General features: G+C 52.1%; 1 protein-coding gene across 3 annotated transcripts in view; it reads left to right on the top strand.

Moving 5' to 3' along the window:
* The window catches only part of PRKD2 (protein kinase D2), a 42,849-nt gene that overhangs the window by 15,076 nt on the left and 10,489 nt on the right, over positions 1-17,284 (top strand). For all 3 annotated transcript variants that reach the window (XM_019015023.4, XM_019015021.4, XM_055369814.2), the window contains 9 exons: positions 904-981; positions 1,064-1,217; positions 4,180-4,297; positions 4,798-4,875; positions 7,899-8,157; positions 10,053-10,105; positions 10,231-10,303; positions 11,333-11,439; positions 12,340-12,501. In XM_019015023.4, coding sequence (XP_018870568.2) covers positions 904-981; positions 1,064-1,217; positions 4,180-4,297; positions 4,798-4,875; positions 7,899-8,157; positions 10,053-10,105; positions 10,231-10,303; positions 11,333-11,439; positions 12,340-12,501 — 1,082 coding nt within the window. The remainder of the gene's footprint in view (positions 1-903; positions 982-1,063; positions 1,218-4,179; positions 4,298-4,797; positions 4,876-7,898; positions 8,158-10,052; positions 10,106-10,230; positions 10,304-11,332; positions 11,440-12,339; positions 12,502-17,284) is intronic.

Below are 17,284 nucleotides of genomic sequence, written 5' to 3'. Positions count from 1 at the left end.
AGTAACCTCTAGAATCTTCGATGTATAGTGTCCCTAGAACTGTGGAAACACTGAACTCTACAGCAGTGGTTCTCGACCAGGGGCCGTTTCACTTCTAGGGGATGTTTGGCAAGGGTTGGAGATGGTTTTGTTTGGTACGCTGGGATAGTGCTACTGGCATCCAGTAGGTAGAAGTCAGAGATGCAGCTAAACATCCTACAATACACAGAGCAAGTGCCCTAAAACAAGGAATTATCCTGGGCACTGTGTTAGTGTCACGGGTTGAGGAACCCAGCCCTAGGGTGTTCAGAGTCTGGAGTCACAGCACATTAGAACCAATAACACACACACACACACACACACACACACACACACACACACACACGTCGGGCGCGGTGGCTCACGCCTGTAATCCCAGCACTTTTAGGAGGCCAAGGCAGGTGGATCATCTGAGGTCAGGAGCGCGAAACCAGCCTGACCAACATGGCGAAACCCCGTCTCTACTAAAAACACAAAAAAATTAGCTGGGCGTGGTAGTGGGCGCCTGTAGTCCCACGCCCAGCTAATTTTTGTATTTTTAGTAGAGACGAGGTTTCACCATGTAGGGCAGGCTGGTTTCAAACTCCTGACCTCAAATGATCTGCTCTCCCCAGCCTCCCAAAATACTGAGATTACAGGCGGGAGCCACTGCACTCGGCAGTCGTCGGGATTTTGAGTCTAGCCCTCCTACTTAATCAAGACCCCCCGATAGTTGGGAAAACTGTGGCTGAAAGTGGGAAAATGACCAGGGCAGCAGCAGCCAGTGTTCTTACCCAGACAGCAAGAGTAGACTCTTTTGAGCCTGAGGCTTAGGGTCAAGGTTCAAGCCTTCCAGGTAACCTCTCTTCCCCTTCTCACCCGTTCCCTTGTTCCCTGTCCTACCAGACTGCAAGTTTAACTGTCACAAACGCTGCGCCACCCGCGTCCCTAATGACTGCCTGGGGGAGGCCCTTATCAATGGAGGTGAGAGGCTGGGGGGATGCTGGGGAGAAAGGGGAAGGGGCAGGACTGGGTGGAGACCCCTCTGATGCCTCCGTCCCCACAGATGTGCCGATGGAGGAGGCCACCGATTTCAGTGAGGCTGACAAGAGCGCCCTCATGGATGAGTCAGAGGACTCCGGTGTCATCCCTGGCTCCCACTCAGAGAATGCGCTCCACGCCAGTGAGGAGGAGGAAGGCGAGGGAGGCAAGGCCCAGAGGTATACACAGAACCCTCCAAGAGACCCTGGGGGAAGACCCTCCTGCACAGTGAACCTCAATTTCTTTTTCTGTACAATGGGCTGACATCACCTTATATTTATAAATTTTCCCAGTTCCTGAGGCAAACCTTTTAAAGCACTAAAATTTTTTAAAAATAATTTTTTGTTTGAGACAGGGTCTCGGTCTGTCGCCCAGGCTGGTGCAGTGGTGCAGTCTTGACTCACTGCAGCCTCGACCACCTGGGCTCAAGCGATCCTGCCACCTTAGCCTCTCGAGTAGCTGGGACCACAGGCTCGTCCACCACACCCAGCTAATTTTTGTATTTCTGTAGAGACAGGGTCTACCCTATGTTGCCCAGGCTGGTCTTGAACTCCTGACTCCTGAGCTCAAGTGATCCACCCGCCTCAGCCTCCCAAGGGGTCTTGCTTTATTGCCCACTGGAGTGCGGTGGTGTGACTGTGGCTCACTGTAACCTCAAACTCCTGGGCTCAGGTGATCCTCCTGCCTCAGCCTCCCGAGTATCTGGGACTACAGGGACGCACTGCTATCCCTGGCTAATTTTAGATGGCGTTTCGCTCTTGTTGCCCAGGCTGGAGTGCAGTGATGCAATTTCAGTTCATTGCAACCTGTGTCTCCTGGGTTCAAGCGATTCTCCTGCCTCAGCCTCCCAAGTAGCTGGGACTACAGGCACCTGCCACCATGCCCGGCTACTTTTTTTGTATTTTTAGTAGAGACAGGGTTTTGCCATGTTGGTCAGGCTGGTCTTGAACTCCCGACCTCAGGTAATCCACCTGCCTCGGCCTCCCAAAGTGCTGGGATTACAGGCATGAGCCACCGCGCCTGACCTATATTCCTCTTCTTTTTTTTTTTTTTTTTTTTTTTAAGATAGGGGGTCTTGCTATGTTGCCCAGGGTGGTCTTGAACTTCTGGGCTCAAGCAATCCTCCCACCTCAGCCTCCCAAAGTTCTGGGACTACAGGTGTGTGCCACTGTGCCCCCAGCCTACGCATTTTTAAACTATACACGGAGTTCATACTTAGCTCCACTGGAATGTGAGCTCAGGTGCATGAGGGCAAGGATATTTTCTGCCCTCCCAGGTGCCTAGGACAGGACTGGCTCAGATCAGGCACTTCCTATCTGGGTGTGGCATGAATGTTTATTGAGAAAGCACAGTTCACACAGGCGCTGGAGGGTGACAGCCCAGATCCCAGCTCTACCACTTCACTTGCTAGGTGCTTCCCTGTGTGCCACGGTTTCCTCCTGGGGCGATGAGGTACCTACCCCACAGGGTGATAAACCTGGGGTAGGGGTAAGGGTGCACCCTCACAGGTGCACTGGAAAATATTTAATGAGCACCTGCTGTGTTCAAGCACACAGCTATGAACGAAAGAGGTAAAAGTCTGCCCTTCTGGAGCTGACTGCCTCAGTGGGGAGACAGCTAATAAATGCATCAATAGCATCGGGTATTGGTAATGGTGATAAAAACAAGAGAAGATGGAGAATGGGGGACATGCTCTCTTAGGGTCCTTCAAGGAGACCTCGCTGAGGAAGTGGCAGTTGAAGGGAGGGGAGGGAAGGAGCCTTGTGGGGCTCTGGGGGAAAAGGCTTCCAGGCAGAGGCAACAGCGAGTGCAAAGGCCCTTGGGTGGAGGCACCGTGTTCCAGGGACAGCAAAGAGACCCATGTAGCTGCAGCAGGGAGGGCGAGGGGAAGAGGGTTGGAGAGAAAGGGGATGGGTAAGCCAGTCACAGTGACAACAGAGTGTTTCCTGTGGTGCCTCCCAACCCAAGCAGCCTGAAGCCGCAGGTTCCCTTTCTCCCACGTCTTTCCTGGGAATGCCTAGTAACACAGTCATACACTGTCAAGAGTTGGACCTTGAGGGATTGGGGGTGGCGGGTGTGGGGAGAGGCAGCCTATTTCACAGATGGGGAAACTGAGTCTCAGGCAAAGAGATGTGATCAAGGCCACCCAGGTTCTGATCTAGCACAGGGATCCAGAGATTGTTGGTTCCAGAGTTGAGCAAGTCACTTAATCTCTCAAATCTCAAACTCCTGACCTCAAGTGATCCCCCCACTTCTGCCTCCCAAAGTGTTGGGATTACAGGCATGAACCACCATGCCCAGCAGGCCACTTAATCTCTCTAGACCTTCCTTACTGTACTAACAGCATCTGCACAAATGAGGGAGGTGAGGCCCAGAGAGGTTGAATCACTTACCCAATGTCACACAGCTGGTTCCACAATTGCTGGACTAAATACCAATTAGCACTTACTGGAGGTCCTCTGTATGCCAGGCACTGTACTAAGCTCCGTAGAAAGGTTTCCACTCCTCATAGCATCCCCTTTGGGTGGACAAACTGAGGCATGAAGAGGTTAGGTAATTTGCTAGGCAGCCTGACTTCAGAAAGGCCTACTACAGAAGCCCTCTCAAGAATCTCCCTCTGGGCCAGCGTGGTGGCTCACACCTGTAAGCATTTTGGGAGGCCGAGGCGGATGGATCTCTTGAACGGATTCTAAGGGTGGGTTATAAGGATGGGACTAGGGGCAGGAGTTAGGGAAGGAGTTAAGGCAAAGAGTTCGAGACCAGCCTGGCCAACATGGTGAAACCTCATCACTACTAAAAATACAAAAATTAGCCAGGGGTGGTGGCGTGCGCCTAATGGTCACCGTGATTGTCCCAGCCACTCAGGAGGCTGAGGCACGAGAATCGCTTGAACCCGAGAGGCAGAGGTTGCAGTGAGCCGAGATCGCACCACTGCATTCCAGCCTGGGTGACAGAGCGAGCCTCTTAAAAACAAACAGAAAGCAACTCCCGGGTGTGTGTTGGGGGGAAAATGTCAAAACAAAAACCAAACAAACAAAAACAGTCCCCAACTCCCTAGTTACCCAGAGATGCCCCCTGCATTCCCAAGCAGCATGGTCACTTTCTGCATGTGACTTCTCACCCCTTCCTCTTCCTTCGCAGCTCCCTGGGGTACATCCCCCTAATGAGGGTGGTGCAATCGGTGCGACACACGACGCGGAAATCCAGCACCACGCTGCGGGAGGGTTGGGTGGTTCATTACAGCAACAAGGACACGCTGGTGAGTGGCCGGGGCGGGGCCAGGTGCGGCGGAGCGAAGGCTGGAAGAGGGGCGGCTCAGCTTGAGTAGGCGGGGCTAGGTGGGTGGGGCTGGAGCTAGGCGCGAGCGGGGCCAGTAGTGGGCTGGGCCGTGCTGGAGGCGGGGCTAGAATTAGAAGTGTGGGCTATAAGGGTGGGACTAGGGGGCAGGAGTTAGGGAAGACCCGGGGCTCAGGGCAAGGTCAGGGGCGGGGCTAGAGTTAGGGGAGGAGCTTGGCTGGAGGAAGAGGGCTAAGTGGGGGGCGAGTCTGGGGTTAGGGCGTGGGGGCTGGGCTAGGGTTAAGGCTAGGGGCGGGGCTAGGGTTAGGGCGTGTGGTGGGGTGGGGTTACGGCGTGGGGTAGGTGCTAGAGTTAGGGCGTGCACGTGGTGCTCCAGGCACCTGAAGCCCCAAGCAGCTCCACGGGATAGGGACTGGGCAGGAAAGTCTGGCGGTTCACGTGACTCTTCAAACATCTCTGCAGAGAAAGCGGCACTATTGGCGCCTGGACTGCAAGTGTATCACGCTCTTCCAGAACAACACGACCAACAGATACTATAAGGTAAGCCTCCGGGCTTTCAGCTCCCTCGGACTTCCCGCTGTGCCCACAAACTTCCCCACACCTCCTCTTACCCCCAGTTACTCCAGACAGATCCTGCAAATCACACCCTCTGCCCACCCCCAGCCTCCCTGCTTCCAGCTCATCAGCAAGTGCTGCCCATCCGATTCTGGCCCCACCACTTTCCAGCGAGGGGGACTCCGGGCAGTTTCCCTTACTTCTCAGTGCCTCACGCTTCTCACCTGTAAAATGCCTCAAATGCTAATACTCACCTCAGGGCTGGTGCGAGAATTCGAAGAGCCAATCCACTAAACCAGTCGGCTTAAGGCGTGGTATATATTAAGCTCCCAGTAATTCTAAGGCTGTTCTCACTATTCCTTTATTTTTTATTATTTGTTTATTTTTTGAGACAGAGTCTCACTCTGTCACCCAGCTGGAGTGCAGTGGCGCGATCTCGGCTCACTGCAACCTCCGCTTCCCGGGTTCAAGCGATTCTCCTGCCTCAGCCTCCCACCCTAGGACTACAGGTGAATGCCACCACACCCAGCTAATTTTTGTATTTTTAGTAGAGACGGGGTTTCACCATGTTGGACAGGATGGTCTTGATCTCTTGACCTCATGATCTGCCCCCCTCGGCCTCCCAAAGTGCTGGGATTACAGGCATGAGCCACCGCGCCCGGCCTCACTATTCCTTTATAATTAATGTATTGCATTATGTGTGCATATTCGTCACCACCTCCCATGCCCACACTGTGTCCCAGCCACTGTCTTCCACCTGGATGGTTTCAGCCTTCTCCTTGCAGGGTCCTTGCTTCTGACCTCACAACCTCTGTCATTTCCCCCACAGCCAGGGCAGTCTTTATTAAAACCGTCAAACCCCCCAGTGGCTCCCATTGTCTTAGAGTAATAAAACCTGGACTCCAGCTGTTACCTGCCCTGGAGCGTCTTCCTTGAACTTTCCATGGCTGGTTCCTTATCATCTTCCCATTTTGCTCAGACCACACCATCTAAAATGCTGTCCTTGGCCAGGCATGGTGGCTCACGCCTGTAATCCCAGCGCTTTCAGAGGCCGAGGCGGGCGGATCACTTGAGATCATGAGTTCGAAACCAGCCTGGCCAACATGGTGAAACCTTGTCTGTACTAAAAATACAAAAATTAGCTGGGCATGGTGGTGGGTGCCTATAACCCCAGCTACTTGGGAGGCTGAGGCAGGAGAATTGCTTGAACCTGGGAGGTGGAGGTTGCAGTGAGCTGAGATCACGTCACTGCACTCCTGCCTGGGCAACAGAGCAAGACTCCATCTCAAAAAAATAAAATAAAATGCTGTCCTCACCATGCCCCCCCCCCCGACGTGTCCATGTCATCACCTGGTTTTATGGGCTGCCTAAGTCATTCATTCTTTCCTCTCTCCTACCTCCCTCCTTCCTCTTTTGACACGTTTCCTACCCCATGGTCCCTGTGCCTTCTGTCCCGCCTGGGTCCCCTCAGCCTCCTTCCTGGTTCTCTGTCTCCATCTCGTTCTATTCCATCTGCCCTCCGCACACAAGCGGATGATGCTCAGAAGCCTTCAGTGGCTTCCTAGGGCCCTTGGACAAAGCCCAGGCTCTTCCTTGTGGCCCGCAAAGCCCTGTGTGGCCTCATTTCCTCCATTTATTATCAAACGTTTATTTATTTTTGAGACGGAGTCTCGCTCTGTCACCCAGGCTGGAGTGCAGTGGCGCGATGTTGGCTCGCTGCAACCTCCGCCTCCCAGGTTCAAGTGATTCTTCTGCCTCAGCCTCCCAAGTAGCTAGGATTATAGGTGTGCCACCACGCCTGGCTAATTTTTGTATTTTTAGTAGAGATGGGCTTTCACCATGTTGGTCAGGCTGGTCTTGAACTCCTGACTTTGTGATCCGCCCGCCTTGGCCTCCGAAAGTGTTGGGATTACAGGCGTGAGCCACCACACCCGGCCCATTTATTTATTTTGAGACAGGCTCTTGCCCTGTCTCCCAGGTGCAGTGGCATGATCATGGCTCACTGTAACCTCTGCCTCCCTGGCTCAAATGATTCTCCCACCTCCACAGTAGCTGGGATTACAGGTGCGCACCACCACACCTGGCTAGTTTTTTTATTTTTTGTAGAGATGGGGGTCTCATTGTGTTGCTCTGGCTGGTCTCAAACTCCTGGGCTCCAGCGATCTGCCTGCCTTGGCCTCCCAAAGTGCTGGGATTACAGGCTTGTGGCACCATGCCTAATTTTTAAATTTTTTGTAGAGCCGGGGTCTCACTGTGTTGCCCGGGCTGGTCTTGAACTCCTGGGCAATCTGCCCACCTCGGCCTCCCAAAGTGCTGGGAGTACAGGCACGAGCCATCACATCCGGCCATCAAATGTTTATCAAGCTTTTACTATGTCCAGGCACCGCCCATGTGATGGGGATACAGCTTGGCTTTTGAGCATAGCCTTTCCTTAGGGCCTTTGCACATGCTGTTCCCCTACTCCTTGCCAGCTGGCTTCTTCTTACCTTTCTGGTCTCTGCTTCAATATCACTTCTGCCAGTAATTAGTATTATTATTATTATTTTTGAGACGGAATCTCACTCTGTCGCCCAGGCTGGAGTGCAGTGATGCGATCTTGGCTCATTACAACCACCGCCTCCCAGGTGCAAGCGATTTTCCTGCCTCAGCCTCCCGATTAGCTGGGATTACAGGCGCACACCACCACGCCTGGCTAATTTTTGTATTTTCAGTAGAGACGGGATTTTGCCATGTTGGCCAGGCTGGTCTCGAACTCCTGACCTCAAGTGAGCTGCCGGCCTCGGCCTTCCAAAGTGTTGGGATTACAGGCATGAGCCACCGCACCTGGCCTCTGCCAGTAATTATAAAAGAACAGTGAGAACAGGCTTAGAATTACTGGGAACTTGTCTGACCACTGTGCAAACCAGGCCCATCCCCATCAACATGGATCCTGTGTATCCTTCTGGGTAAGCACTAGAATTCCAAGGTCTGCCTGGCATCCTCACCTGTGCTGGTTCCACGTCCTGCAGGAAATTCCGCTGTCAGAAATCCTCACGGTGGAGTCCGCCCAGAATTTCAGCCTTGTGCCGCCGGGCACCAACCCACACTGCTTTGAGATCGTCACTGCCAATGCCACCTACTTCGTGGGCGAGATGCCTGGCGGGACTCCGGGTGGGCCAAGTGGGCAGGGGGCTGAGGCCGCCCGGGGCTGGGAGACAGCCATCCGCCAGGCCCTGATGCCCGTCATCCTTCAGGACGCACCCAGCGCCCCAGGCCACGCGCCCCACAGTAAGTCCTCCCACCCCGGGTCCTTGAGAGAATAGGTCTAGATGGGTGGGGCAGGGTTCTGGGGAATGGAAGGGCCAAAGAGGAAAGTGGGCAATGGTGGGGTTGAGAACGCAGCTTCTGGACTCAGCAGGCCTAGGTTCAAACTCTGTTAATCACTCCTGTTAATCCCAGCGCTTTGGGAAGCCAAGGAGGGAGGATCACTTGAGGCCAGGAGTTCAAGACCAGCCTGGGCAACATAATGAGATTCCATCTCTACAAAAAATAAAAACAATTAGCCAGGTGTGGTGGCGCACACCTGTAGTTCCAGGTACTTGGAAGGCTGAGGCAGGAGAATTGCTTGAGCCTGGGAGTAGTGAGTCATGATTGCATCACTGCACTCCAGTCTGGGTGACAGAGCAAGACTCTGTCTCCAAAACATAAAAAAAAAAAAAAAAAAAAAAAAAAATCCACAACAAATCTCTGTTAAGCTCCTGGCCTGATATGTGGCCCTGGGCATATCACTTCCCCTCCATGAGCCTTGTCCCAGGTGCTGATAAGTCCTCATGCACTTACTGAGTGCCTCCTCTGTGCGGAACAGTGCTGGGGACCCAGTGGTGGCCAGGACAGCCCAAGACCTGCCCTCATGGGGCTCAGAGTCCAGTAGGGCAGAATACCCATCTTCAGAGAGTGACAGTCCAGGGTGGGCAGGGTTGGGACAAGGAAGCTAGGGAGCTGGAGGAGCCCAGAGGGGTACCTGACCCAATCTGGGTATATAGGGGGGCTTCCTGGAGGAGGTGACATCTGAACTGAGATCTGGAGGCCGAGGCAGGGTGAGATGTGGGAAAGAAAATGGGAGGTCATTTTAGGCAGAGGCAAAAAATGTTGAGAGAGTACCAGGTTCCCACCCTCTGGAGCTTATAATCCAGTGTGGGTGACAGACATTGATCATTAACCCATACAAGCAACGAGTGTGATGCAGAGCATTTGCGAGAGTAATCCAACTTGGTCCTAGGAGTGACATTTGAGCTTACACTTGAGGATGAGGAGGATTTAGCTAAGTCTAGGATGAAGGAAAGAGTATTCCTGGCAGGGGAAACAGCATATGCAGAGACCAGAAGGTAGAAGAGAGCTTGCTGTATTTGAGGCCCAGCAAGGAGGCCAGTGTGTCAGGAATAGCATGTTGGGGGTAGAAGTCAGAGGTAGATGAGGGTCTAGGCCATGGCTTTTAGGCCATTTAAGGGGCTCAGGCTTCTTCCTGAGGGCACTGGGGAGCCATGGCAGAGTTGTGAGCAGAGGAGGGACAGGGTCAGTCTTGTGCCTCAGTAAGATCCCTCTGGCTTCTCTGTGGGAGGTGAGTAGGAAGGGGCAGGATTGGGGCAAGGAGACCAGGGAAGGGGCTGTGGGGTGAGGACCCAGAGTTGGGGGGTGAGCAGGGGCCTAGACTGGTGGAAGAGAGAGACATTCAAATGGCAGAAGGATCGGACTTTAGAAATGTCTGGCTCTGGTTGGGTTTGTAGGGGGAAAAGTTCAAGGGAAGATGCAGGAGTCAGTCTGGGCTTTCCCTCCAAGACTCAGTTTCCTTCTCTGTACAATGGGGTCAGTCTGCCTCCCCTGGTGCTGAGATCCTGGGGTAAAATGCTCAGCAAAATCATCTGTAACATCACTCCTTTAGCCGCTCAGCACATCTCATTTACTCCTCCTGGTGGCTCTATGAGGGAGGTCCTTTTATTATTCCCATTTTCTAGATGAGGAAACTGAGGTTTGTAGTGGACAAGTCACCAGCCTGAAGTTGCACATTGTATCGAACATTGGATTCAAATCTGGGTGGCCTGACTCCCAAGTCTGCTTTTGCAGGTATGGGTGGAGATAATCCTGAGCCTGGAGTCCCCTCACCTCTGTCTCTCCCCTCTCCCTAGGACAAGCTTCTCTGAGCATCTCTGTGTCCAACAGTCAGATCCAAGAGAATGTGGTGAGACTCCTGCCCCCACCTGATGCCCTCCCCTCCCACAAACCCTCCCCAGCTCTCTCGTCTCCTTAACTCCCCCTTCCCCATTTCCATTTGCACCCCTGACCTGCCCTGTCTTCACCCTGTAGGACATTGCCACTGTCTACCAGATCTTCCCTGATGAAGTGCTGGGCTCAGGGCAGTTTGGAGTGGTCTATGGAGGTGAGGACACTTCAGAGCTAACCCAGAGGGAGCCCGGGGCTGGGGGAAGCTGCTGTGGCTCCAGCCCTTTCTTTCTGGCTCCAACCCTTCCTTTCTGATTGGTCACATGCTCACCTCCCATGTTGATTGGCTTAGCTAGATCCTGGGTGGACTGATTGCAGGTTCTCCTTTTCTCATTGGGAAAAACCAATGGACATTCCTCCTGTTATTAATAGGAAGGGTAAATTCGGCACTCTGATTGGTCACAGAGGTAGATTTTGATTGGATAGGGAAGGTAGATTCTGCACTCTGATTGACCACAGAGCTAGAACCTAGATTCTGATTGGATAGAGTAGATTCTGCATTCATATTGGCCACAGAACTAGTTCCTAGATTCTGATTGGATAAGAGGGTAGATTCTGCACTCTGGCCACAGAGCTAGATCCTAGATTCTGATTGAATAGGAGGGTAGATTCTGCATTCTGATTGGCCGCAGGGCTAGATCCTAGATTCTGATTGGATTGGAGGGTAGATTCTGCATTCTGATTGGCCACAGGCTAAATCCTAGATTCTGATTGTATGGGGGGGGGGGGTAAATTTTACACTTTGATTTGCCACAGAGCTAGATCCTAGAGTTCAATAGGACAGGGAGGGTAACTTCTACACTCTAAACTCTAAGACTCAGTTTCCTTCTCTGTATAATAGGGTCAGTCTGCCTCCCCTGGTGCTGGTGTCTCTCCCCTGTCCCCAGGACTCTTATGGGTCACACAAAACTAGATGCTAGATTCTGACTGGTTATAAATCCAGTTTCCCATGTTATACATTCTCTTCTTCGGAGCTTTTTGTTTGTTTTTTGCTTTCCTTCTTTCTGCCTTTACTCCCAAGGTGCACCTCAGGTGGCCTTTTCACGTATCTCCTGGGGCCTTCCAACTCTGCCCAACTCTGGCTGTCTCCATGGTGGGGGGCAGAGGTTGGCAGAGGTGGAGATACTCCTGCCAGGACTGGGTGGTCTTGCTCTCTCATCCCCCATCTCTTCTACTCCCTGTGCAGGAAAGCACCGGAAGACAGGCCGGGACGTGGCAGTTAAGGTCATTGACAAACTGCGCTTCCCTACCAAGCAGGAGAGCCAGCTCCGGAACGAAGTGGCCATTCTGCAGGTAACCACCAGGCCGCCTTCCCTTTCTGCTTCTTCCTTTCATGGGCCAGCTGACCCAGTGTAGGGGTGGTCAGGGAAGGCTTCCTGGAGGAGGGCATATGCCTGTTGAGACTGAAGGGGAGAAGGTGTTCTTAGCAGAGGGACCAGCCTGTACAAAGGCCTGGTGAGAGGAGCATGAGGTTTTCTAGAAAGGAGGTACTGGGAGATGAGGCCAGGGAGGAGGGCGGAGCCAGACCCTTTGGACTTTCTCCTGAGGGTACTGGGGAGCCACAGAAGGCTTTTGAGAAAGGGAGGGGCAGGATCAGGTGTGTACGTTAGGAAAATCCCTCGGGCTGCCATCTGGAGGGTGGGTGGAAAGGGAAGTGATTGTAGCCAGGAGGCTGAGTGGGGATCTGGGTGGGAGAGAGGGGTTAGGCCAGGATGGGACTGGAGAATGTGAGAGGGGGTATGGATTTAAAAGATACAGATGTGCAGAGCTCTCCCCATTTCTCCAAGCTCCCCCTCTTCCCTCCTGCAACCCTGGGCCTCCACCAGAATTTCAGGATGTAAAGATCCTTCTGGGCCGGGCATGGTGGCTCACGCCTGTAATCCCAGCACTTTGGGAGGCCGAGGTGTGAGGATCACTTGAGGCCAGAAGTTTGAGACCAGCCTGGCCAACATGGTGAAACCCCATCTCTATATTTAAATAGAAAGAAAAAAAAGATCCTTCTGGGCACCTGGCAGGTGGGGTGGAGGTGGGCCTGTTCTGTCTTGGCCTGTGGGAAGCCCCCTTCCCTCCCCGAGTGCCAATACCCCAGGGACATCCTTCTCCTTGTTTGTCATCCTCCTGCTCCTATACCTGACCCTTTGGGGTCTGAGTTTGTGGGTGACCTGGGCCCTGACCCCGCTCCCCACCCTGCAGAGCCTGCGGCATCCCGGGATCGTGAACCTGGAATGCATGTTCGAGACGCCTGAGAAAGTGTTTGTGGTGATGGAGAAGCTGCATGGGGACATGTTGGAGATGATCCTGTCCAGTGAGAAGGGCCGGCTGCCTGAGCGCCTCACCAAGTTCCTCATCACCCAGGTGTGTCTGCCCTGCCTGCTGCCACCCGCCCCTCCCCATCAGGTGTCGGCTTGGAGAGGCCCTGTATGCCTAGGGGGTCAGGCAGACACTTGCGGGAGTCACAATAGCAGATAACAGAAACCATAATCAGGCTGGGCGCAGTGGCTCACACCCATAATCCCAGCACTTTGGGAGGCCCACGAGGTCAGGAGATCGAAACCATCCTGGCTAACATGGTGAAACCCTGTCTCTACTAGAAATACAAAAAATTAGCCGGGCATGGTGGCAGGAGCCTGTAGTCCCAGCTACTCGGGAGGCTGAGGCAGGAGAATGGTGTGAACCTGGGAGATGGAGCTTGCAGTGAGCCGAGATCGCACCACTGCACTCCAGCCTGGGCAACAGAGCAAGACTCCATCTCAAGAAAAAAAAAAAAAAAAAAAAAAAGGAACCATAATCGTACAGAAGTAATAATAACCATAATAGAAAAAATAAGCCGGGCATGGTAGCACGTGTCTGTGGTCTCAGCTACTCAGGAGGCTGAGGCAGGAGGATCACTTGATCCCAGGAGTTCTGTGCTGATCAGGTGTCCTCATTAAGTTTGGCATCCATGTGGTGACCTCCCAGGAGTGGGGGACCACCAGGTTGCAAAGCAGCCCGGGTTGGAAATGGAGCAGGTCAAAGCTCTCGTGCTGATCAGTAGTGGGATCACATCTGTGAAGAGGCATTGCACTCCAGCCTGGGCAACATAGCGAGACCCCGCCTCTAAAAAGAAAGAAAGAAAAAAGAAAAATAATAGTGACAATAACAATTAAAAATAATAAAGAGTATGCCAGGCGCGGTGGCTCACGCCTGTAATCCCAACACTTTGGGAGGCCAAGGCGGGTGGATCACCTGAGGTCAGGAGTTTGAGACCAGCCTGGCCAACATGGTGAAACCCTGTCTCTACTAAAAATACAAAAATTAGCTGAGTGTGGTGGCAGGCACCTGTAATCATAGCTACTCGGGAGGCTGAGGCAGGAGAATCCCTTGAGCCCAGAAGGCGGAGGTTACAGTGAGCTGAGATCGTGCCATTGTACTCCAGCCTGGGGGACAAGAGTGAAACTTCGTCTCAAAAAAAAAAATAATAATAATAATAAAGAGTAATCATAATACTAGAAAAAAAATAGACTAGCGGTAATGATAGCTATTTTTATTATAAAAAATAAATGATCAGTCAGGCTCCCTGGACCTGACTTGACTCATCTAGAAAAAAGGGGAGTCAGGCATGGTGGGGTACACCTGTAATCCCAGCTACTCAGGAAGCTAAGGCCAGAGGATTGCTTGAGCCCAGGAGTTTGAGCCAGCCTGAGCAACATAGCAAGAGCCCATCTCAAAAACAGTCTGGCTCATGCCCGTAATCCCAGCGCTTTGGGAGGCCAAGGCAAGAGGATCGCTTGAAGCCAGGAGTTGGAGACCAGCCTAGGCGACATAGTGAGATCCCACCTCTACAAAAAGAAAAAAAAAAAAATAGAAAACCTAGCTGGATGTGGTGCCTGGTAGCACATGTCTGTAGTCCTAGCTGCTTGGGAGGAAGGGAGTGGAGAGGCTCTCTTGAACCTAGGTGGTTGAGGCTGCAGTGAGCTATGACCGTGCCACTGCACTCCAGCCTGGGTGACAGAGTGAGACCCTGTCTCAAAACCAAACAATAGAAAAAAGGGGCAAGCAGCCCTTTTTCTCTCATTCATTCATTCAGTTGGTCAACAAACACTCCCTAGTCCCTGCTCTGTGCTTGGTCCCTTGCTGGGCAGTGTTGAGGACACAGGGATGACCAATACAGCCCCATTCTTAGACAGTGATCGCTCAGGTGAGCAGGGCTAGGACAAGGGAGGCTGATAATGGTGATGATAAATAATGTGGTCACTAACATTTATTGAGCACTTACTATGTGCCAAGCACTCTTCAAACTCATTTAATCTTCATAGTAACCTGTGCAGCAGGTGCTATTATTATCAGTCCCCTTTTATGGTTGAAGAAACTGAGGGTCAGAGACATCAAATATCTTGTCCAGGGTCACATAGCTGGTGGGATTTGAACCTAGGATTCTTTGCTTTTAACTAGTGATGTCAAACTCATTTGTGTTATATTCAAACAGATTTTCCTTGTGTGCCTGTGCTTTTTGTTTGTTTTTTTGAGACAGGGTCTCGCTCCGTCACCCAAGCTGGAGTGCAGTGGTACAATCATGGCTCACTGCAGCCTTGACCTCCCGGGTTCAAGCGATTCTCCTGCCTCAGCCTCCTGAGTAGCTGAGACAACAGGCATCAGCCATCACACCCGGCTAATTTTTATAAAGACATTTTTATAAAGACTTGCTATGTTGCCCAGGCTGGTCTTCAACTCCTGGGCTCAAGTGATCCTCCTGACTCGGCCTCAGCCTCGCAAAGTTCTGGGATTACAGGCATGAGCCACTGTGCCCGGCCTCTGTTCTGCATTTATTTTTTTTTGGTGGAGGTGCAGAGTAGATTCTTATCACTTACATTGTTCAATGGTTTTATCCCAGTGTTTGCCTCTTTATTTTATATTTAGTTTTTATTTGCCATAGGGTTTTATTTATTTTATTTTATTTTTTTTTTTTTGAGACGGAGTCCTGCTCTATTGCCCAGGCTGGAGTGCAGTGGCACCATCTCGGCTCACTGCAAGCTCCGCCTCCTAGGTTCACACCATTCTCCTACCTCAGCCTCCCAAGTAGCTGGGACTACAGGTGCCCACCACCACGCCCGGCTAATTTTTTGTATTTTCAGTAGAGACAGGGTCTCTCACTGTGTTAACCAGGATGGTCTCGATCTCCTGACCTCGTGATCCACCCACCTCGGCCTCCCAAAGTGCTGGGATTACAGGCGTGAGCCACCGCGCCCGGCCTATTTTATTTTTTTTTTGAGACAGGGTCTCATTCTGTCACCCAGGCTGGAGTGCAGTGGTGTAATCATAGTTCACTGCAGCCTCAAACTCCTAGGCTGAAGCGATTCTCCTATCTCAGCCTCCTGAGTTAACTGGAACCACAGGCATGAGCCACCACGTCCAGCTAATTTTTTTTTTTTTTTTTTTTAACGTTTTTGTAGAGACAAGGTCTCGCCGTGTTGCCCAGGCTGGTCTTGAACTCCTGGGCTCGAGCGATCCTTCCATCTCAGTCTCCTGAGTTAGCTGGAACCACAGGCATGAGCCATTACACCTGGCTAATGTTTTTTTATGTTTTTGTAGAGGCAGGGTCTTGCCATGTTGGGTCTCGAACTCCTGGGCTTAAGTGGTCCTCTTGCTGCAGCCTCCCAAAGTTCTGGGTTACAGGCATGAGCCACTGCGTCCAGCTGGCCATAGAGTGGAACTTTTACGATGTTAAATATCCCCTTTTGTGGTTTCTGTGTTTCACATCCTTCCTAGAAAGGCTTCCCTCTGGTGGGTGCCTTGCCGCCTTCTGAGACATCTCTGTGGGTCTCAGAGCCATCGTTGCTGTGTTCCCTTTACCCTGGCCCAGCACCCTTATCCTCTCAGGCAGTGTGCCTGTGTTTGTCAGGCTGGCTTATGGGGTGGGGACAGAAACCCACTGATGCACCCTCATCCAGACTTTATTATTTATGTATTTTTGAGACAGAGTCTCGCTTTGTTGCCCAGGCTGGAGCGCAGTGACACGATCTCGGTCACCGCACCCTCTGCCTCCTGGGTTCAGGCGATTCTCCTACCTCAGCCTCCCGAGTAGCTGGGATTATAGGTGTGTGCCACCATGCCTGGCTAATTTTTGTAATTTTAGTAGAGATGGGGTTTCATCATGTTGCCCAGGCCAGTCTCAAACTCCTGACCTCAAGTCATCTGCCTGCTTCAGCCTCCTGAAGTGCTGGGATTACAGGCATGAGCCATCGTGCCCGGCCACATCCAGACTTCAGGTGTGGAAAGGAATCATGGTTCTCACAGGTGGCTGCTTTCAGCAGCTGAGGGGGTTTCTCTTTCTGGCCTTCATCTCTTCCTCTCTTTTTGCCTGCTCGCTCTTCTTTCTCTCTCTCTCTCTCTCTCTCTGCAGATTTCTGCTTTCTGGGCTCTTGCCTGCCCCACACCTAAGCCCTGTGGTAAGCCCTTTACCTCCTGAGCTTATGTAGGCCTCACCACCATCCTAGGAGGTAGGTATTGTTATAAACCCCATTGTATAGATGAGGAAACTGAGGCTCAGGGAGATAGCAGTCTCTCCCGAGGTCACAGCCAAGTAGCTTTCCAGCCAAGATTTGAGTCTGGATCTATCTAGCTTCCAACCTGCCCTCTTTCTTTTTTTTTTTTTTTTTTTTTTTTTTTTTGAGACGAAGTCTCACTCTGTCACCCAGGCTGGAGTGCAATAGTACAGTCTCAGCTCACTGCAACCTCCGCCTCCCAGGTTCAAACGATTGTCCCACCTCAGCCTCCTGAGTAGCTGGGACTACAGGTGCGTCCCAGCACACTGGACTAATTTTTGTATTTTTAGTAGAGACGGGGTTTCACTATGTTGGCCAGGCTAGTCTTGAACTTCTGACCTTGTGATCCACCCGCCTCGGCCTCCCAAAATGCTGGGATTACAGGTGTGAGCCACCATATCCGGCCAATGTTTTTTTTTTGAGATGGAGTCTCGCTCTGTTGCCCAGGCTGGAGTGCAGTGGTGCTATCTCAGCTCACTGCAACCTCTGCCTCCCAGGTTCAAATGATTCTCCTGCCTCAGCCTCCTGAGTAGCTGGGAACACAGGCACACGCCACCATTCCTGGCTGATTTTTGTATTTCTAGTAGAGATGGAGTTTCACCATGTCGATCAGGCTG

Source organism: Gorilla gorilla, chromosome 20 (genome assembly GCF_029281585.2).
Source record: "Gorilla gorilla gorilla isolate KB3781 chromosome 20, NHGRI_mGorGor1-v2.1_pri, whole genome shotgun sequence".
NCBI lineage: Eukaryota > Metazoa > Chordata > Mammalia > Primates > Hominidae > Gorilla > Gorilla gorilla.
This window is presented reverse-complemented; position numbering and strand designations above follow the sequence as displayed.